This window comes from Ooceraea biroi, chromosome 2 (genome assembly GCF_003672135.1).
Source record: "Ooceraea biroi isolate clonal line C1 chromosome 2, Obir_v5.4, whole genome shotgun sequence".
Classification (NCBI taxonomy): domain Eukaryota; kingdom Metazoa; phylum Arthropoda; class Insecta; order Hymenoptera; family Formicidae; genus Ooceraea; species Ooceraea biroi.
The window spans coordinates 9,012,474-9,034,444 of NC_039507.1; the positions used below are offsets into that span (position 1 = coordinate 9,012,474).

General features: G+C 44.6%; 1 protein-coding gene across 11 annotated transcripts in view; it reads left to right on the forward strand.

Annotated features, from left to right (window-relative positions):
- The window catches only part of LOC105276785, a 46,106-nt gene that overhangs the window by 17,754 nt on the left and 6,381 nt on the right, over positions 1-21,971 (forward strand). For 6 of the 11 annotated variants that reach the window (XM_026967957.1, XM_026967959.1, XM_026967958.1 and 3 more), the window contains 9 exons: positions 442-729; positions 1,387-1,904; positions 2,616-2,932; positions 6,526-6,624; positions 8,612-8,813; positions 9,668-9,919; positions 12,683-12,906; positions 13,753-13,844; positions 20,762-20,954. In XM_026967957.1, the coding sequence (XP_026823758.1) occupies positions 658-729; positions 1,387-1,904; positions 2,616-2,932; positions 6,526-6,624; positions 8,612-8,813; positions 9,668-9,919; positions 12,683-12,906; positions 13,753-13,844; positions 20,762-20,954 (1,969 nt within the window). In that variant the 5' untranslated portion in view covers positions 442-657. Of the gene's footprint in view, positions 1-441; positions 730-1,386; positions 1,905-2,615; positions 2,933-4,501; positions 4,568-6,525; positions 6,625-8,611; positions 8,814-9,667; positions 9,920-12,682; positions 12,907-13,752; positions 13,845-20,761; positions 20,955-21,971 lie in introns of all 11 variants that reach the window. The other 5 variants (XM_026967963.1, XM_020030850.2, XM_026967962.1 and 2 more) reach the window with 5 other exon arrangements.

A 21,971-nucleotide genomic window follows, 5' to 3' on the forward strand; every position in this document is an offset into this window, starting at 1 on the left:
CAATATCCCATGCATGCAGACTGGTGCGATACGAAACGTTTTAGAATGAATTGATAACGAGCGCTATCGTATAAGTTAATCTTTCACGATGTCGCTTAAATATAGCCCAGTATAAACATGCCATGATTCCTTGTTTGCAAAGTGATAAGGGAAAATACATCGTGATTAAAGTGAGCATTAAAGACGTGTGCAACTCTTTTAGCAGCTTTGCTATTTTAGGAATCTCTCTTCTCGTGCCAGTAGTCAAACAAACTTCTCGCGAAACTTACGTTAATACGTTAAATGTAAACTCGAATCAGATAAAGAACCAGCATTTAGCATAACAGAAAAACATTTTTATGGTTTCGTTTTTTAGTTTTCGTAAATTGCCGAATCCTGAGTCGCTCTAGCTGATTCCCACGTGCTCTCGCACGTGCAAGATCGTAACGCAAACTGTTGCAGGGGTGCACGAGGAATCGCGAGTCGGGAACCAGATGTAGCAGTTTGGGGAGTAACGCGGGTGACACGGGGGATACATCGCAGTCGCAGCCATCGCGAGGACAACATGGAGCTGATAGCGGGCGGGACGGCGACCTTCTGTCGTCCGCGATCCGACGGTTCAACTTTAAATCGGCCGGTGGTAGCCGCAGCTGTCGCACGGTGCCGAAAGTCGTGGTCATGGGCTCCAGCACGGCGTCCGAGACCACGATCAACACGAGCACCGACAGCGCCAACACGATGCTCACCATGGTGAGGATCCGACGTGTCGACGTAAAATAGACACTTTTTACCAGAGGCAGTGCCGTTGGCGCGTGCATAGATTTGAGCCTGACGCTCAAAACGGATACACGGCGCGTAAACCTTTTTCAGTATTAGTTTACGAGGTTCAAGAGACGTTCAACACAAAACTCACACACAACTCACACGAGCGAGCTCCGGTTTAATGATGGACTCTCCGACAAGTTTCAGCGCCGATCTTCCCTTGGCGGAGATCTGTGTCAAGGAGGAGGCTGATTATTTTCGTCGCGAATTTGTAACTTGCGACGTTACACACGTGTGCCCGTCGTTGAATTTCAAATCAAAATTCTGTGTCGGAAAGCTTGTCTGGGGAAAATAATTTTCTCGTGCAGCTGGCGTCACGGAAATTCGATTCATCAGAATCTATGTAATCAGCCATAATTCAAAAGCGGCTATTCACATCTCGACGCTAGTCTCAGCAAGGAGAAATTACTTCGATTTCGCGGACACGACACGTCGCTATCGGTCGTCGAGATCACACCTTATATCCGCGGGCTCCGTATTTTCCAGCAGACTCTCGAGCGTCAGCGAGCTAGTACGTCCAAAATATCTCTCTCGATCGAATCATCAAATCACACATCGTCGGCACGATTTCCTCCCGTTTCCCAGGTGACGACGACCGACGGGGAGCAGCCGGATGACAGTTTCGACCTAATCGACGTGCCGGCCGAAATGTCACCTCCCCCTACGGCCACGTCGCAACCGTCGTCCATCCATCCGGCAGGTCATCGAGGACACTCGGACGACATAGCCGTGGGCAGCCACTCCTCGTCTCCAGCATCACCCACGTCACCGGTCTCCGTCGCGGCGAACCAAACGACGCCGCCATTGCCGCGGTCGTCGTCACCCACGTCCCCCTTGTGTACCTTCGAAGGGACCGAGGCTGCCGGACACTCGGGCCGCAGCTCTCGTCCGAAACATGAATCGGGTCAGCCCGATGGTAACTCCAAGACGATGGCCGGCACCACCATCAATCAGGGACAGAGCACGAGCAACGGCGCGGATGGCACGACGGCGCATCCACCACCTACGCCGATGGTCGGCGCACACCAGGACACCAGATTCACCTTCAGCGGCAGCGGCAGAACGCCGCCTCTTCCGGATCTCAGAGCCGCGGATTTCTTCAGGTAAACTTGATTTACTATAGCATTCCATTAGCGAACAGCGACCCAGAGTCGATTAGGTTCAACGCGATTAGGTGGGAGGCAGCAGACGATGTCTTTGTAAGAAATGGATTTTATGTGCGGACGAGCTCGGTCAGGCGATGCTTCGTATTGGAAAAACGTATACAGATCATCACGATGTGTGTGTGTGTGTGAGAATCGTTGGATATTTAGAAATAAAAATATAGAGAATACGTACACTGGGCACACATCTAAAGGAATATATTATAAGCTTTTACTGTATTATCCTTATCTTTCCGTTTGCAGGGAAACTTTAGAAATGTTTAGCAAAGGATCCGACTTTGTCTATGAAACTGCAACTCGCCAGGCATACTTCCCTCTTTCCCGATTTCAGATTGCTATCTGAACGATAACTCCTGGGTTAAGATGTCCTCCAGTTCGGCGGGACCAAAGTTTCTCGCGGAAATTTACGTATCTTCCACTTCTATCCGCGCTATCTTTTTCCCTCGGGGTGAGTGCAAAGTTTACGGTTGGGCACGAACTTCGGGGCAATAACCGAATTGAGCCCGCGCACGCGTCTCGGCCCTAAATTCCACCTTAGGCTTCGAGGAAAGTCGAATTAGGGGACATTCTCGGTCCGGCCGTAAGTTCGTCGATCGCTGCCACCCGCATAATCGCGACAAGATCGCACCCTGTAGTCCCGTTTGCGTTTAGCGCTCCCGTGAGGGGCTCCGTGGATGCGGGCCAGCCCGATTCGGCCGACACGCGCTCCTCGATCCGCAATCTGGTGGCCGCCCAGGAGAAGCAGAGCCAGTCCAGAGGGGGATACGCGACCGGTGGTAAGGTGAACTCGACGCAGATGAACGCAATGGAGAAGGGCCCAGCCGACCATAAGCGGAGCCAAAAGAGGCCCAACATCAACGTGACGACCAATCCGCTCGATATATCGCTCATAGGTGCGACTCAGCCGTGCAACAGCCAGGGTTGCAACGTGCAGGGCAGCGGGAGCGTAAAATCGCGGGGACGATCCGGTGAGTCTCCCAAGAGTGCTTTCCCCTTGTTACCGGCGAGAGACGAAGAACATCGGGTTGATATCAACGCTACCTGCGTAGTCTCGTTAAACGTGACGTCGAAGTTCGTTGAGACTTGCTAGGAGCGAGGATGAACCTACGTCAGGGCTCTCGGGTCGTAAAGACGGTGATTCAGCTACTCGCGCTCGCGTCGTTCGCCCCGTCCGTCATTCGCGCTCGATGTTTCTACGTCGCATTTCGAGGCGCGAGTATCTCTCTCTTTCTCTCGATCTGCTCTCTTTTTCTCTCTCTCCCTTTCCCTTCCTCCCACTTCGCCCACCTCTTTCATCCCGAACTTATTGCCCAATCCATATCCGCGGTAATCTACTTGATTAATTTGGATCTTCCTAATGGAGATCGATCGCGTTCGCGGTTACCATTACAAATTGGAAGGCTGGTATTCACCAGCCTTTCAATGGTAAGCCTCGGTTAGCGCTGACCGTGAATCGCTGATTTTATTCTCGAGTCGCGCGCGCTGTTCAGCCGTCGAGACTGTCGATCGCTAACCGGAGGAGTTGTTTAGCCAAGGCTATCGACCGATTTCCGCAGTCCGGTTGTTGAAACAATTTCAGTTAGCGAGTTGTCGTCTCTAGTCTGCGAGGTCATAATTTCCACGTATCAAGCTATGACCTATAGCCGCCTCCTTTACCGCCACAGTGTTTGCGTACTCATGGATAAAGACTAGACTAAACTCTCTGAGTCATTATCAGATTAAGTAACTGTTATTATTGCAGATTACAGATGATATTAAGGGGATGCTGGAGCTGCTAGTGAACTTCTTCGCGATGGTGCTGCCATCGCACAATATTTGCACAATAAACTGTTTTTTTACAACAATTTGGCAATTTGTACGCACAAAATCGCCGTTGAGTGGTGTTTGGACACAATTAAGGAATATGAGACTGCTTTTCGAAGTGACTTTAGAAGCGTCATAAAAGAGAATTCTGTGTTTTCCTTTAGGATTAGAGGTTAGAATACAGGAGAACACAGAATTCTCTTTTATCACGCTTCTAAAGTCACTTCGAAAAGCAGTCTCATATTCCTTAATTGTGTCCAAACACCGCTCAACAGCGATTTTGTGCGTACAAATTGCCAAATTGTTGTAAAAAGCATTTTATTGTGCAAATATTGTGCGATGGCAGGCACCATCGCGAAGAAGTTCACTAGCAGCTCCAGCATCCCCTTAATTTTATCGTCGGATTGCCCGTGTCGGGATATTTTGGAATTATGCGTCGCATTTACTTTACTCGTATTCCAGAGATCGCTTCTCGGATATGTCGGTACCTTTACCTCGCGCCCCCGTGTCAATCTCACGAGAACTTACGAAGGCATCTCGCGAACCTCGGCGAGAGAGAGAGAAACAAAGTTTGGCTAACTAGGATTAACGCTAACTAATGTCGGCATGAGCAGAACCCGTGCGTGTGTCGATGGGCATGTGTGTGAGTGCGTGCGTGGGGGAGAAAAAACGGGAGGAGACGAGAGAAATGAACGGTACCTCTAAGGAAATGAATTGATGTTCTTTTCTTTCAGAATCTCATCCACTCGTTTCAGCCATTCATTCATGGGTCAGGCTCTTTTTCCCGTTTTGCGCAATAGGTATTACATAGTCCGGCGAAAAAGATAGACGATATATAGTCATTCTCATATCCACATCTCGGGGCGGCCGTCGAGAGAGCGCGAAACGATGTGCAATGGGAATGACGACAATGACAATGACAAAAACGGTGATGACGATGACGATGACGACAACAACGATGATGATAATGATGATAATGGTGATGATGATGGTGATGATGATGATGATGATGGTGATGGTGATGGTGATGATGTGTGTGAGTGAGTGAGAGCGGCGGGACGCGCGATTCCGGAAGACCTTCCGGTTTTTCGGCGGCCGCCCCTATGCAGTGGTGTTGGTGTGGATACAGTACGGTACACATACATGCGACTATGCGAATGCGCTTGTGCTTCTTCTCCTTTGTTCTCCATCTCTTGCTTTGTCGCTGCGTCTCTGTTCTCGTCTTGTGTTGTGCTGATCACACACGCTTGTGTCTCTTTCGCGCGGATATCAGACGGCGGGCGGTGACAAGCGACGATGACAACGACGACAACGATGCCGTCTATCGACCCCATGAGAGGGGAGGGGAGTAGAAAAAAAAAACGCAGGGAATGGATATTACGTCCTTGACGAAAGTCATTCTCCCATGGCGGTCCTTGTGAGGCTCGATGCTAAACATTCTTAATGTCGCCGCTTGTCATCCCGTGGAGTCTGCGATGGTAATCGGTGCCGTAGCCGGGGGAGTTGAAAGCACAACCGGTGCTTTGATTGTTAATTGAAAAATCCGTCGCCCGGACAAAACAGACCGACTTTTATCACCGTCATGGGACCGCTCACGTAAGCCTCGGTTAAAATTAATAGGGGTTTAAACGAATTTGTTTGTAAAACCAGGTCTGCAAAGAGGATGGTGAGCCACAGTAAAATCTCCTAGATTAATTTTATTCGATGCTTATGAGAACGACCCGTGAAGAAGGAGATAGAAACATGGATAGAAACATGGAGTTTTATATATGTTATATTAATGAAGTTTCATATAATATTAATATAATTAATATTAATTAATATTATATTAATTATATTAATGGCCTATTATACATATTAATTCACATTAAATTAAATTAAACGTTCGCGAGCTTTTTTTATATAGATTACGCTTATTATATCTATTTTGCATTTTACACATTTCTCCAGCAATACGAAAAATTGTATAGGCACTATCGCACATTTCAAACTTTGTACCTACTCGGAGAAAGATTAAGCTCACATCTCGGCCTAGAATTTCTATCTCTTCAATTTCTGCTTTCTTCTACACTTTGTGTGTCGTGAATTTTGTCGGCATAGATAGATGAATTAGATAGATGAATTAGATTGTAGATTCATTAGGGATTCAAATCGGCATAATTTCATCGAGCTCGATTTTTAATTGCAGATACGAGAAAAACATACATTTTATTGTAACAGATGTATAAGATAGTCGATTTAGAAAATTCTATTATAATCTGAGAGCAATTACCTAAGACTAATTCCCGTCTTCAATTAAGAATATATCCGGCATGTATATATAGCGGTAAAACGGTTTACACAATACATACAGCCAAGCGCTTTTAATTTCCATTTTATATTTCATTCTACTAAAAGCAATTTATGTAATAGACACTCTTCCCTTTTCTCTTTAATTTTCTGAAAAATTAATAGAATTCTAAAGATTGCAAGATTGCAAGTTCCAAATAAAGTAAAAATGCCAACGAATATCAAATAATGTCAACGAATATTAAACTATACTATCATTTTCACGTATTTGCAACTCAAGAGCACCTGCCGAACTTACGCCGATTTAAACCCGCGGATGTTATCGATCTCAGTGACGCGATCACTCGCTTCGGCTACGCCGCGCCGTTTAGCAGCGCGAGAAAGAAGACTTGTGAATGCCGCTTGCGAATACCTGCTATCAAAAATCACTGCTTTCTCATTTATGTACCTGTTTGTTTTTACTCACTAGTACACACCACGATGTCTACGGCGGGATCGCCGTCCTCGCTACCCACAATCTGCGTTATTATTCCGTCCGTCACGTCAGCAGCGCCGGCTGGAAATCCCGGTAATTGCAATTGCGCGAGTGTCTCGCGAATTCCTTGATTACGGAACATTTGTTTAAACGAGAGTGTTGCAATTCTTGGAGATCCCCGTCGAGCTACAGGTTGGGCTGGAAATCGCTGCATCGCGAACTATCGCGGACGAAAAACCTTCGCTCGGCAAAACTACAATTTCAGATAAACGATGAACAAATTCCATTTATTCCGAGGAGGAAGTTTATAAAAATCGCTTAAAGCGTTATGAGCTAACAAATATCTGCCTGTGGATTCGTCGATCCATCGTGCGCGATTGCTAGCAAACTTTCCCACGTTTCAATTTTCATCGTTTCAAATGCCACGTGGATCTCGCTCATTCGAAAATACTCGGCGTTTATTCAAAAAGTAATTACCGTAATTCGCGCGGAAAGTTTCACTTTTCACCTTTGCGCTTGTGCAGAAGAATCGCGTGGTCAATTGCGAGGGCAAGCTTTCCATAATAAATATTTAATTGGATATTATTATACTCATTGGATATGATTATACTGATAGTAAGTATGAAACCTGATCAAGTTTAAATTTTTAGCTTTTTGTAAATTGTTGATTAATTGAGCTTTAAAGTAATCATAAAATAATCTCTCTTAAGTTTTTTATATTATATAATGTAACTACATATCAACATATAAAAACATACAAGATCTATTTTAGGGATAGAATTCTCGAGTAGCTTAAAAATCAATTTTTTCTTCTAGCGAAAGTTTTATTGGATAATAAGTTTCTTTTCCTTAGATTATTAATCCGCAATCTTTCTCAAAGACATTTTACATCTTACAATTAGTAATTAAATTTCAGAGAAAAATTCCATTAAAAAGAAAGTGTAACATTAAATGTATAAGATTTTCCCTTCTATTTGTATCTTTTAAGAATAATTGATTTACGGAGAAAGATAATCCATTTTCTCGCAGAAATGATCCGCTCTAATATCTTTGATAAGAAAAAATGGAATTTATTAAATTTAATTTAGCAAGTCATCCAGCAATCCATCGAGTATACCTTCTCCGAAGCAAATTTCATGTGTTACGACGCGCTCTGCATATTATGAAATATTTTCGCTTCAACTGCGCTATGTATAGATTACAAGTTCCGATATTAAATTTTCTTGCCAAGCGCGGGTCTTAGATTAATATTCCCTGTTAAAGCAAACACTACTGGAAATTAATTACAGAACAAGCTTCGCTCTCGGTTTTCACTTTCAACTGCTTCATTTTCAGCTGTTCGCAGCTGAGAAACTAATCACGCCACGGCATTCCTTTGATGCGAACAGTGATGCTAAAATTGGCAAGACTCCTGCACAGATCAAAATAACAATGATCGACATGGCATACGTACACGCCGTTTGTCATTCATCTCCCCACCGTTATCTTATCCACTTTAGATGAAGAATTACTTCAGAATCATATATATACAATATGATAAAATAGGGTGAAAAAAACAAACGGCGAACAAGTCTCGCAGTTTTCGCCTTTTATTGTCGCTACGTCAACCCCTTTCTCATTTTTCATCCGGTTAACGATCATGGGAAACTTTTCGAAGCGACTCTTAGCCCAGCCTGCACGCTCGCCGGGTAAAACTACGCCGAAACTCCCTGCCCCACTACAATTCTTACGTCAACGTCATCGCAATTCCACCGGAAACGGCGTGATTTACGAGCGACGGCGGGTTCCGTCGGGACGATCGCGGACGTGCCGTCGGACGCGTGCACGTCCCGCGCGTGAACGCAGCCGATCTCGGCGATCTCGCCACGGGCGGGAGGGATCACAAGGAAGAGGGTGGTTTAAGGACCCCGCGGAGATGCGTTTCGCACCGCGCAAATCAGAGGGGTCGCGGGAGAACGATGACGGGGACGAGAAAGAGAGAGACATTGAGACTCTCCCTCTCCTCCGCCGGTTCGTGACCCGCAAGATCAATGAGCCTAGGGAACGGGGTAACCGACAGTGAATTTTTCATATCCGAAAGGCGGAAGTGCCGGCGGCAGCGGCAAGCGATCGACCCAGGCGACGATCGTCGTGCAGCAGCCGTCTCTCTCGTTGGACGCTCCGGCGGCGACGATCCTGCTGCATCCGGACACCGATGCCAGGAGACGCGAGGAGAACATGCGGCAATTGCTGGACGTCGCCAACACCCTCACCTTGCAGGAGATACACGACTTCGAGATGAGGTGAGCGGATATTAATCGCCGCTGCTGCGGTGCCTGTGGTTCCTTCGGCAATCGCGGGGAGATATCGATATCGATAATACACATTGTGGACTCTGAAAGACCAAGGTGCGCCTATGGCGAGCGAGCGATATTCGGCAAAATATCCGGGCTATTTAAAGCTTCTTGTGACACGGGTAACCTTTCTTTGAATAGAGGCAATTTTCTGGTAACTGACACGCTTCGTTGTCGACTAATGACGTAATACTGACTTTACTTTAGATGTTTTAGCACACGGTGTGATATTTTTGATAAAAAATTTTGGTTGATAACATAGCCAACGAGATGTTAAAAAGAACACTGAAGGCAGATATTTTAGATGCTGAAAAGATATTCGTGCGCTTCGCGCACATAATACTGTAAATTAAGTAAATGTCGGGTTTCCTGTGTATTTTTTTTTAGTAAGTAATTCGATGTTGAATAAAAGCGCGAATCAGTCGCAGTAGAAGGAAGAACCCACTCGGAAGTATCAGTGGGGAATATTCAATATTTACGCGATTTGTATGGAATATACGCAGACAGGAAAATCCATACGTTGAAAGAGCATCAAGCAAAAAAAAGCTGCTATGAACACGTGCATTCAATTCCGAGTAGTATTCGGAACCGAGCTGAGTCGTATTTGAAAATATCTCTGCGTCACGGACGGTAATAAAAAAATTACTGTGCAACATTCCGAAATTCTTTCAACAAATATCATAGAATTTTTCAAGCATACAATCAATTCCATAACTGTATCGTCCGCAGTATTGATCGTTCCTTCTGGACCACTCCGTATAGCCATCACCGGGTGGTAATGATCGGGTAACCCGCTGTCATAGATATGGAAGTCCCCATCACAGCCGGTCGCAGTCAGTGAAAGCCCCCGGCAGCCGTTCCTCCGGTCGGCCGAATTACCTGTGTCTTCCGCAGCAAAGATCACGAGTGGCGAGTATGCCCAACACTGGTGTGGAGGAGGAATATTACAGACTACGTCACTTCAGCATCACGGGCAAAGGAGTGGTGAACCGGGGCGACTCTCTCAAGAGCCGCAGATCGCGCTCCAACAACAGCGTGGCGTCCAGCAACTCGAGGTGAGTCAAAAATAGTCTCGGTACGAGATGAACGAGGTGATGTAACTCGACAGAGGTATCCTTGTTACATAGATCACCAAGTATGGAAATATATCGTAAATGTGCAGATCCTGAGGTTGCATGAAATATTAGAAATCCAATATTTAAGTGGCGCAGAATCGGAATCACATTTTTCGAGCAAGATGCAGAAGCCGAGACTTCTCGAGAAGAATTTAGTCGTATCAGGAGCGCCAATAAGAACGGTGATTCTCACGGGCGTCTATCAGTTTTAAATCCCTTATTGCCGCTTCGGAAAACAAGAAAATTTTTCATCGTCACGAGTCTGTCTCCTTTATATTCACCCAGCGCTGCAGAATTTTATTGAGAAATTGACGAGATTGCGTTTGTGTTGTTGTACGGAGTGGTAGCACGGAGCTACGGATGCAGCAATATCGCGACTTGATGTATCGTCAGTCGTACTTATCGCTCTACTGGGTCGGTCGGTGATATTCCCGATTGTGCCACTGCGTCCGCTTCGCTCTCGGAAGGAACGCACCGTAGAATATCTCCGGCCACTCTCTCGTCGCAGCCATCGATTTGGATGGTCGTTCTAGATCGAACGCGTGAGTTTACGTGTGGCGTTGAAGTGACGTAGACACGCGCGTTGGACCTTAGAGCGCGATCCACGAGCATCGTAAACGGATTATTATGCACCGAGGCTGGATGTGGATGTAGCACGAATACGATATTATACGTGCAGTTGACGCGAGCATTTTAGATTACCGTGCCGTCTCGTGTCACGATCTCCGAAACAAATTTCTATTTGATATTTCCCAACGGTATCTTGTATTTCCATCTAAGATATTCTTCTCGAAGTATATCGCAGTTCACCTCTCGTACTTGAAGTATTTTACGATACTTTATCCAGCTTTATGCGACGCGCTGACTGTGTGACGCTCGGTACGAAATCGGATCTTTTTAAGAAGAATTTAATTTCGCACATTAAGTTTTTTTTTTAATAAGGAAAGCGTAAAAATCCCTCGCGTGATGCAGAAGTGTTAACATGATGTTTGTGTCTAGCATAGAAATACTGTCAATTTATCTAACACAAACTGCCGAAGGCAATAAAATCAAGATGATTTCGTTATCCAACGTGATTACGCGCGGTATCCGCTAAATGCACGCGTAAAACCACTGGCGTAAACTGCGTAATTCAGTTGCCATCTCCCTCAAAACGGTGGCACATGCAATGCAATCGGTAATAAAATATATCGCGGCGTTTAGCATAATATATCGAATTAAACGAGCTAACGAAACGCGGTAGCGATAGCTACCAGCTTTGTTGCGAGCTCGCAACAGGATCTTCTTATTACTCGGATTGTGTCGCTCGAACGTTGCATATTCACACACGAGCGAGTTTGCCTGTTACGAGTCTTTTTCCCTTTCCAGATGCGAATTTCCATTGAGTTTGATATCGATGCGTGTGAACGAGAAGTGTATGTATATCGCGTGAAAAGCATTTTCCATACTGTACACAATATACGCGGGATATTCCGCGAAGTTTCTATTGAAGCGCGCGCCGTGACAAAAGCATCGGAGTGTGCTCTTTGACAAAATCGGTGTTGACCTTTCCTCCAGGAAAATTTAAACTGATCCGTAATTATATGAGCTCGTTTGATATTAGGGGTAAAAGCCTTCGGTAAATTTAACATTCGGATCGTGCTAGAGCGCTATTTCTCAGTTAATTCCGAGCGGAGTTCAACGAGATCTTAATTTACGGCTTACGGCCTGCTCGGGATATATTTGACGTTGCAAATTCAGAAGTTGCCGCGCGCAAGGAGAACGACGAGCGCGACCGAGAAAATTTCCACCGAGATCAAATCGTCCCGCATCCACGCGTTCTCCCAAGTTTGACGTGTATCTTGCGAGACGTTGTAGCGAGGCGTGGCGTTTAGAGACGTCTATCACTTATTTAGGATATTACAGAGAAAGTTTGCCGTATATCGCGAGAAGGTTGCGTCTCGTTACGCTAGATACGACCGACACCGGGTAGCACGCAGCGTTTCCCAGAATGGAGTTGGAAACTTGAAATAAATGTTTTCTGTTTTTCTTTTTTGAGTACTACTTTGTGTCTCAGAAGAGAAAATTGTCTTGACGAGACAGATGCATGAGATACAATTTCTCAGGTTTTCGTTCCCGAGAACGCGTCGCTTTGTTCTCTTTATCGCGAAAGATCCGGATTGCCTGTTCCGCATAAAACTAAGTAGCTTCCAGAGGCACTCATGGTTCCTCATTGTGTCCATAAGCGTTTCTTTATGAAAGACTAGCTTGTCCAGGCATGTTACGCAGTCGGGCGGAAACCGTGTCTCCCATATTATTTTACTTTGCGACTTAATATGCACCGTACCTCCATTCCATTTTAAACTTGATGGGACAAAGAGCGTGCGTTGTAAATTGCAGCGGAAAAATATACCGCGAATTCCAATTTATCTTTGCTACCGAGAGAACGAATTTACGATACTTTCGTCGTAAAAATCAACGATATTGCAACGAATTCGTGTTCGTCAATCTCTCCCCCAAACACGGCCGAAAGTTGAGCAGTTCACCCCAATTCATTACTGACTCCGGATAACAAATACCCAAATAACAATTTTACAACCGCCACTTAAGAAATCGAGGTCACGCTCTCCGGAAACCGTCGGCGACCCCTTTCCCGAGGAATAATGTGTCCACCCCGATATAGATCGACGGTGTAGGTACTTGCTAATCTCGACACGCGCCTAGTCTCTCTTCTATTCGACGCAGTACGGAGCACCTGACCGCCTCGTATCCAGGATCGGCGAGGAACTCGGCGGCGGGCTCGTTGGCGAGTTCGAGGGAGAGCAGCGCGTCCCAGGGTCCGGCGCCGTATCGTGTTCTCATGCTGGGTGCCCCCGCGGTCGGCAAGAGCTCGTTGGTGTCTCAATTCATGACTTCCGAGTACCTGCACGCCTACGACACTTCGATCGGTAAGTCGATTACGGCCAGGGCCGTAAAATCCATAGTCACTTGTCCGTCCGTCCACGTTAGAGCCACGTTACCGCGTCATCGATCGATGACACGGCCGCGGCGTGCGACCCCCGAAGAATCGTCAACCAGATCGCGCCGTAGCGAACCGGAACGTTGACAGGCGGGCTGCTCTCGCCGGTATACGCGATGCGATTGTTCTGCTTGAATAAGCGCGGAAAAATCCGGCGCGCATCCGGATACCCGTTGCTCGATACGCGCCAGCTGAAAATCGAGTCTGTATGTTTGCGTACCGAAACCCCATGATTCTGGATTATTCACGGATCTCTGGTCGCGCGACGAGTTTGTCAGCACGAAATAAATCGCATTCCCGCGCGAATCTTTACTCTTCCAAGACGGATCTTCAGTTCGTATCGGAGTAATTAAAGTTACGCCGCACGATCTGACGCTAACGCTCGGATATCCGCTCGCAGAATTACCCGATCTTATCGTATAACCAAACCCGTTCCCGAGACCAACGAGAAATTTGACCCGATTTGCAGTTTACGAGCACTTTACGAGCGCCCGCATATCTCAGATTCGAGGAGTGAATCGAGAATGAAGGGCGTTTCGGGGAGGTATCCGGAGAGACTCTATCCGTGGCGATTCCTTCGTTTCTACGTCGTTCACGCATAATAGTTCGGTCTTTCGCTTTTATCTACCAATTACTGAATTATTCCATTTTACTCGACTGATCATTCGATGTGTTTCCCAAGTGTCGTTTTATTGGCGATCACCTGTGTTGTCGTGCCGCAATTTAATTGCGGCATGCCTGACCAAAATTTATCTGTATCACTGGCTCATTACAGACGATGAATCCGGAGAGAAGACTGTCAGCGTGCTGTTGGCCGGCGAGGAATCGGAATTGACTTTTATCGATCATTCGTGCGCCGAGATAACGGTGAGTTAATTTCTATGAGATACTTTTATGTCAGAATGGGTTATCGCAATTTCATTATCAGTGGAAAGGCGCGAAATTAGCCACCATTCGCGGAATAAGAGCCACGAAACATTGAAATTAATATTGAGTAACAACGATGAGCGTTACATAAAAAGAATGTAAAGAGAAAATACATAAAAAGAAAGAAGAGGCAAATTTCTATGGCGCTTTTTTACACGTGGCGCAACGAGCGTAAAGTACACTTCGGCGATAGCTCGGCAAGAACGGAGCGATGAAACAAAATGAACAAAATGATGAAAGTGCCGGCCTAATGTGACCAACGGAATTTACGGAGCAGAATTTTTTATAGTCAATTGATCGGTGGGTGCGCACTTAACGGTATGCCGCTAATTTCCCGTGCCCTCTGATTAATAATTTTTGCCGTAAGCTTCTCTCCGCAGCTAGCCGGCCGGAGAGCTCTTCTCATTTTCATCGAACAAACGCGAGACCGCGCCTTGAACCTACGAAGCGAAGTGCTCTCACGACGACGGGGACGATGTAATCGAGTTAACCCCCGCGGGGTGGGAAACTAGAAGGAGGATGGGCAACGGGCAGGCCGAAAGGGGGGCGGTAGATCCAGGGGACAGGAGGGCCACGTCGTGTGTGTGTGTGTGTGTGTGCGCTTTTGTACCGCGCGGGAATTAAATTAAAATCCATTTTCCACGGTGGGCGAGCTGACGCGCTGGCGCGACGATACTCGCGCGCGCCGCATAGATGTGAACCCCCGTTGCCGATACATGTACACCCCCGTGCACAGAGGGATCTGCAGGGTGAGCTGGAAGCCGGCTGCCGGGAACGAGGAAGATATAGAGCCGGCATCACGCTTCGCCAGACAATTTCGATCGAATTTGCCCGTTAATTAAAACGCACGTTTGCGGCCCGCAACATTCGCGCGGCTGCGTGCCACGCGGCTGAGAGGATATCGGTCGCTCCGCGATGGCACCAGGGAGATTCGCGAAACACCGGGTTTCCAGAAACTCTTCCGCATTCGTCCGCGAATTATTCCGGTGACGGAGGCCACGTCGGTCCCGGGTACGGCTTGCGCGGCTCCGTCGTTATTCTCGGTGTTGCGGAAAGTCAAGGCTGCTCGCTAACACGCCACGCCGCGAGGCCTTCTGAACGTTCCCGTGATACTTCCTTCGGTTTTCCATCGGCGGTCCCGGGATTGCATTAGATGGTTACGTTAACGCGTATTTATATTACGCGGCCGAGCTCGTCGTGATTGGAATTTACGTCGGAGAAAATATCGCTGTTAAGATTGAAGGTGTCTTCAATTTTGATGATAGGAAAATGCATCCTTGTGAAATTAAAATGTTTCCTTTGTCTTATATCGCAAAATTCTTTAAAACTATACATATCTACGAACGCGTTTGATGTTATCGCAAAGGGAGCCGACATAATTTCGATGAATTCACGTTTCAACGTTACATCTACGCCGTGTCCTAGATCTATTCAGTCATCTCTCATCAATACGCTCTCCTTCAATCAATCTCAGATAACGTTTACCTCGATAAAAGCGACGAGCAATCGATAGCCCTTGCGAGATAAGCAATCGGGAATGAAAGAGTTTCGACTGTTTGAGTTATAGAGATAAAATAGACAATTTTACGATTTTAAGAGTCATTGCGTGCAAAATCTTGTTTTTTAACAATATCTTCATTTAGAGCGTAATTGCTTAATATTACAATTAGAAGAAGTAAAAAGCCATCCTGGTGTCCATATGTTAAAGAAAAGATTAAAACCTCGTATTGATCTACAGGGTGTCCCGGGTTTTAACCGACAAACTGCGGGAGCATATTCTACTAGTGGAAATAAGAAAAAATTCTTATATCGAGTTTGCTTAGAAATGCTTTATTACAAAGTTATAAACCAATATTGAAAAGAAATATCAGATAAGTAACAACGGATTTTTTCACAAAAATAAAAATTATCTACGCAATGATTTAGTGACGAATTTCAAAATGTTGTCCTTGCACATCGATACAAGCTAGACATCGACGTAGTACAGAATTTGTTACGGTACGACATTCCTGAAAATTTTGTTGCATCTCAGTAACTGAATTAGTAATTCGTTGCTTTAAATCTATCTGGTACTCTCCTGTTAGGAAATCTACGTTGATACTCTCGTACGGCAGCTCGTGCATTTTCGTCGCAGAATCCGTACACGAAATGAATATCGGTGTATTCCTCATTTGAAAACACTTTTGGCATTCTGATAGTAATTGCTAGTTGACACGACGATTGAAATCTAACAGCTACTGTCGTGAAAGTAACAATCATACTGAATCGTTTCAACATAGTGAACATGAATACATGTGAATACACGTAACATAAACATCTTCGACCTTCCAAATTCTACACTATGTTCCGTTGTTACTTATCTGATATTTCTTTTCAATATTGGTTTATAACTTTGTAATAAAGCATTTCTAAGCAAACTCGATATAAGAATTTTTTCTTATTTCCACTAGTAGAATATGCTCCCGCAGTTTGTCGGTTAAAACCCGGGACACCCTGTATAAGCGAAGTGGCGATAGTTACACTGCGGTCTATATAATTGTCATTAAAACTTCAACCGAATATTCCATCGTTGTTATTTGATGCGATGCACAAACAAAGCCATAACAGCATAACCATGAAGATAGATTACTTAAGAATGGATGTACTGTTGAAATAATATCGCGTGTATAAACTGTAATTTATCAGCAGTTAGCGCCGGTTCACGGTTTATAATATGCATCCATTATTCATCATGTTAAGTATACATTCAATATTAGCTATAGGCACTATTAAACGCGCAATCATATCTCGACAATGCACCGAAATAATATTATGTTGCGTGCAGTATATGTGCATAGATGTTAAAACGAGAGAGGAGGAGAAAAGAGAGAGAAAGAGAGAGAGAGAGAGAAAGAGAAGAAGAGATAACGAGAGAGGGAAAGAAGAGAAGAGCTAATCTTAAATTTTCCAAATTGGCATAATCTTAACTAAACTCTAACTAAGCTTAATTGCAACAACGTTATAATTGATAATCAAAACATAATTTGAAGGATCTGGAAAATTACAGAGAGTCGTGGCGGTCAATAAAATCTTTTATTAAACGAGATTTTGCATAAATAATCTGCGTTTATGAGAGTAACGAATAGTTTGGTGTTACGGGTTACCCCGTATAAATGCATACTTGAAGATTCACCCTTCATCCCGTAACATTCACGAATTAATATTTCACGCTAAGAGGTGCAGAGGGAAATTGAGAAGTTGCAGAAGAAGCTCGCGCGCAATCAGATTTTCGCTGCGGCAACATCGTCTGTAAATTCAAAGAAGCAAGAATGAGAGGGAGGAAGAGAGATGGGAGGGCGCAAAAAGGGGGAACGAAAAGGCGAGAGTTTACAGAGTAACCTCGTATTCATTTCGCATTTACGTGCAAATTTTAACGGGGTTTACGGGCAAAGTCGCGCGTAAATACCGATGCTCGACCTTATGTGGTCTCAGACCCGTGGTTCCAGAGCTGGGCGCCTTCGCATATTTCACTTAATCAGCGTAAACACATTTTAACGTGTCCGGGAGCGGTGGTTTCCTTTCGCGCGTAATTGCCCCGGTGCACACCGTTGTAATCGCGCTCGTCGTCGCACGCGTGGGAGCCCGCGATGGAAACGAGACCGACCAACTCGGAATCATTGATTTTCCGCGTACGCGTCGATACAGCCCTCGCTTATTTATAACTTTAAACCCCTAGACACGTAATTAAAGAAAGCCAAGACTACATCCCGTGCGGAGATCTCTCTTAAAGGCGAGGATCCGCGACGGGGTTGAAGCCGTAGAGTCGCGTCGTTCGCGACTTTGAGATTGAGAGAAAAAGAAAAGCAACCGCGACGTCTCTCCTCTTAACCCGGTGTCATGGTGGCCGTTATTTTTCACAGCCGTGTCACACGGCGTCGCCGCGCAAGGAAGAACAGATCCGCCATTTAGAACGACGTTATCCAGAACGGCGATCTATCTGGCATCCAAACGCGGCGTGAAGGTTCGATTTGCGGCGTTTCTGTGTGTAACCGACCCGAATATGAGTTATCGCGTGATGAGCTAACCATAAGCGCTCTCCCTCGAGAGAGAGAGAGAGAGAGAGAGAGAGGCTTACAGGGGCAAGAAAAAGTACCTGAGGGAGTAACGAAGCGTTCTTCGTTCTCTTGGTGCCTTCGTTCGTTCAGCCAGGCGTGCTCCGAGTCATTGACGAGCATCGAGCCATACCGCGCGTTCGACCGTTAAGCGGTCGATCCCGGTGGATATATTCGATATCACGAGGCGCGCCGCGCCTTTGATACGGTTCAAGGTAATTCTTTCGTATAATCGTTCGCAAAATCGCGGCAGCAGCCGCTCCCGCCGCTAGTCTTAACCTTTAACGGCCGGATGCGCTAACGTCGTTTAACGCTAACGTCCGGTTAATCCCCCCTTAGCCGGACGATCCGGACTTCTATTTCTGTTAACAGAATATTTAAAATCCGAAGGCTTATCTCTATTCGACTTTTGTATTCGATCAAAATATCGGGGATGTTTTCGGTGCTCCCATATATTACCATCAGATTTGTAAATAAATATTTGTGAGATTTATTTACAAAGAGATAGATATTTATGAAATAATTATTTTGAGGGAATATTACTTTTTTTGTGAGAAATGGCTTGGATAGGCGTTACACCGGTCTGCTATCTTTGTACACGTCAAATAGACATTTAGACGGAAACCTACATATATGACAGAATTGACAGATCACTGCGCCAAGTTTAGTCAGCCTGGATTGTCACTCCAACTTAGTCCGAAGTATCATTCTCGGCTTTCAATGGAAACTCTACGGAAAAATGATTTATGTCCCGTGATTTTAAGTTGACTTTTCTACCTCTGTTTCTCCCTTTTTCCCTCATTTTATATCATTTCAACACTCCATTTCTATACTTTGTTACGGACGCTAATCACGGAAGGTATTGTAAAAAATATTTTCCGAGCATTACTATTGTATTTATTGCCTACGGATAAATCGTGAGTGGGCGTTGCGATAATGCATCGCTGCAATCGCAATTACACGTTCTACGATCGCGAACTAGTACGTCACGCGAAAAACATTGATGACTGGCGAAATGCGATTGCACTTTGAAACGAAAAGAGCTTTTTTAAACACGTGACAAACACTCTTTGAATCTTTCGATCTCACTTATGGGACTCATCGCGTCACGATACACACTCACGATCCGGTTAATTAAAACGACGCGACTCATGCATCAATAAACACGCTTGAGGATAAAATGTGAACTAATCCTCGTCTCCAAATGGATTCCCGGTACCCCAATTAAATGTTAGTCATTTATAACGACAGTCTCTACTAAGAAAAATTGTAAAGCGCGAGAAATAACATTTTCGGTACCAGAATAATACGCAATAAATCGCATAAATAAATAAAAGGCAACGAGGATATAATGTCATTTACGTATCGATTGCGAGAGTCCAACCTGTCGAGTCAGGTATCGACTTACTAAGTCCATCCACGCAATAGCTAACGAACTCTCCCTTTTTTAGTCTCTTCCCTTTAACCATTTCCGGTCTAGCAATTTCAATTGGTATCTCCGCGCATTTATGTAATCTGCAAAAGTCAGAACATTTTTCTTCTTCGATCTGCTGGCATTACGCAATACGAAGAAGCTTCGTAAAAAATATTCGGAGATCGATTGTAACATAAAGCAAAGTTTTGTGTTGCTCAGTTTTGTCCTTGTGTTTCTCAGTTATGTCCAATTTTCTTGTTCCACGCTTTCACGCATGTCAGTGTCGGTGATTGTAAACATGTTATAATATAAATGCGCAATAATAAACGCTATAGACAGCTCTTTTGTAGGAGTTATTCCTACAGCACAATAGCAAACTCTTTTCAAGCTTGCTGTTATAATATCTCATTCTATATAAGTTTTCTTTTATAATATTCATACAAAAGGCACGCTTCTTTGTAACGCGTCTACCTAAAGAAAACCTGGTCTTCGTTGTGAGTTAAAAGGAAATAAAAAAATATTTGTTCAGTTATTTGTAGAATAGTAAAATTAATGTAAAATACAATAAGTACAATTTTTATTACATTTTCATAATATGATTTGATCAAGTATGTTCGAAATGTATGTTCGAAGGAACGGAGATTTCCAGTTAATATCTCTCACACGTGTTTTATAATGATCAACAAATATCGGAAACTGCGAGAAATGGGAGGAAAACGGGATATTACGAGATTGTCTTCTTAATTGAAAAAAAATACGTACAATTTAATCAAAACATAAATGTCAATATTAATCAATGTCTATGGAAATGATCTAAAGCTGATTTGAAATAATCGTTTTACGCGTAACAAGTACAAATATGTTATAGCTTGCATAAATTGGAAATAGAGAACCTGCCAGGTTCCATTATGATCATTAGCGTTAATATATCCGTCATGATTAATGTTCGCGACCCCGGGGAAAATCGTCGCATATTTGAAATTTCGAGGAAATAGACTTCTTTTTCTACGTGACATTGTGCCGGTGTCCCTGATATATTTCAGGACTAACGCGACCAGAAATTGTCGATATCTTATGTTAAAATATTATGAAATTATTTCTTCTCTCTAGCTCTCTCTCTTTCTCTCTGCAAGACGCGTATATAATGCGAATGTAAATGTCATTTCGATTAAGCGTAATTAATTCCTCCGAGCATGTGACACGAAGATTATCGATATCGATGCAACGAGGTTTCCTTTTTACCATACGACCATTTACCAATTAACAATCTCCGTAAATCAGCGATAGAGACCAGCTGAGCCCGTTATCGTTATTGATTAATGTGCCCGTGTCTTCATGATTGATGTTTGCAGCCGGAAAATTGCATCTCGACGTACGAGCCGCACGCGTACTGCGTCGTCTACTCCACGACCGATCGGACGTCGGTGCGCGTCGCCGAGGAGGTCCTGCAATCCCTGTGGCGGAGCGATCACGTATCCGCGAGGGCGGTCATTCTTGTGGGCAACAAGGTCGACCTGGCTCGCAGTCGACTGGTATCGACCGAAGGTGACGACATTTTTTCTCAGTCTGGCCCCGCGCCCCGGTGCGATCTGGCGCCGTTTCTCCCCGCGTGCCGTCACGCGCGCACCCCTAAATCGGACTGGCTCGCGAGAAACGGCACGCGAAGGTGGAAATTCGCGCTTAAGGAACGGCGTTTGTTTTATCTATCACGGCGAGGTGGCATTTAGCGCGAGATACGCCGATATAGGGCGATCGCAGATAACGCAGCACTTACGTAAGCGTGTACTGACGCAGCAACTCTCCTGCCTCGCCCTGATGCAAATTCTCCGAGGGCAGTGGAACGAGGAAATGCCATTTAACGCCCCTCCGGCGGTCGCGCCAGTGCATAGAATGCACGCCGTTCCTGTATTGTTTAAACGTGACTAGATTGGTAGCATCTTCTTCGTAATTACGCTTCTTTCGTATAATGCGTTTGCACGCCATAAGCGCATCGTTGCAAATTTATCCGTGCACTTTACATCAGAGTAATGTAGAAATAACTCAAATTTAGCATTTATTCCTCTTTCAAGCCTTTTTACATGTACAAATGAGCGATTTTACTGAAATGCTGCCAATCACGTTCTCTTCTTCTTGAATATTAAATATATTGCTTTTAGAACTGTTTTATAATAAAGTATATTAAAATTAATTAAAAATAATGTTAAAAAGGAACGTGAAATGTCAGAAAAAATAATTGAAAAATTCATTTAATCGGTTTTAACGGTATTATGTACCTACGTAGTATATTACATGTTAGGACTAGCGCCATGCACACGTCTTGCGTTTTAATTTTTCAGAAAGTGTATAGTACTCTCTATATACGCCAGAGGATTAAACTTAATCTACCACTGGCATATTGGTCTGGTCATTTATTCGTACTCGTTCGAAATAGCGAACAGATGATAAGAGATAGATAGATGGTAATTCCTGAATTATTATAGACATTACCTTAAAGAGAGTAAGCTATATTATTATATAGTAATACTATCGCTCATGTTTCATTCGATTGTCAAACAATGATGA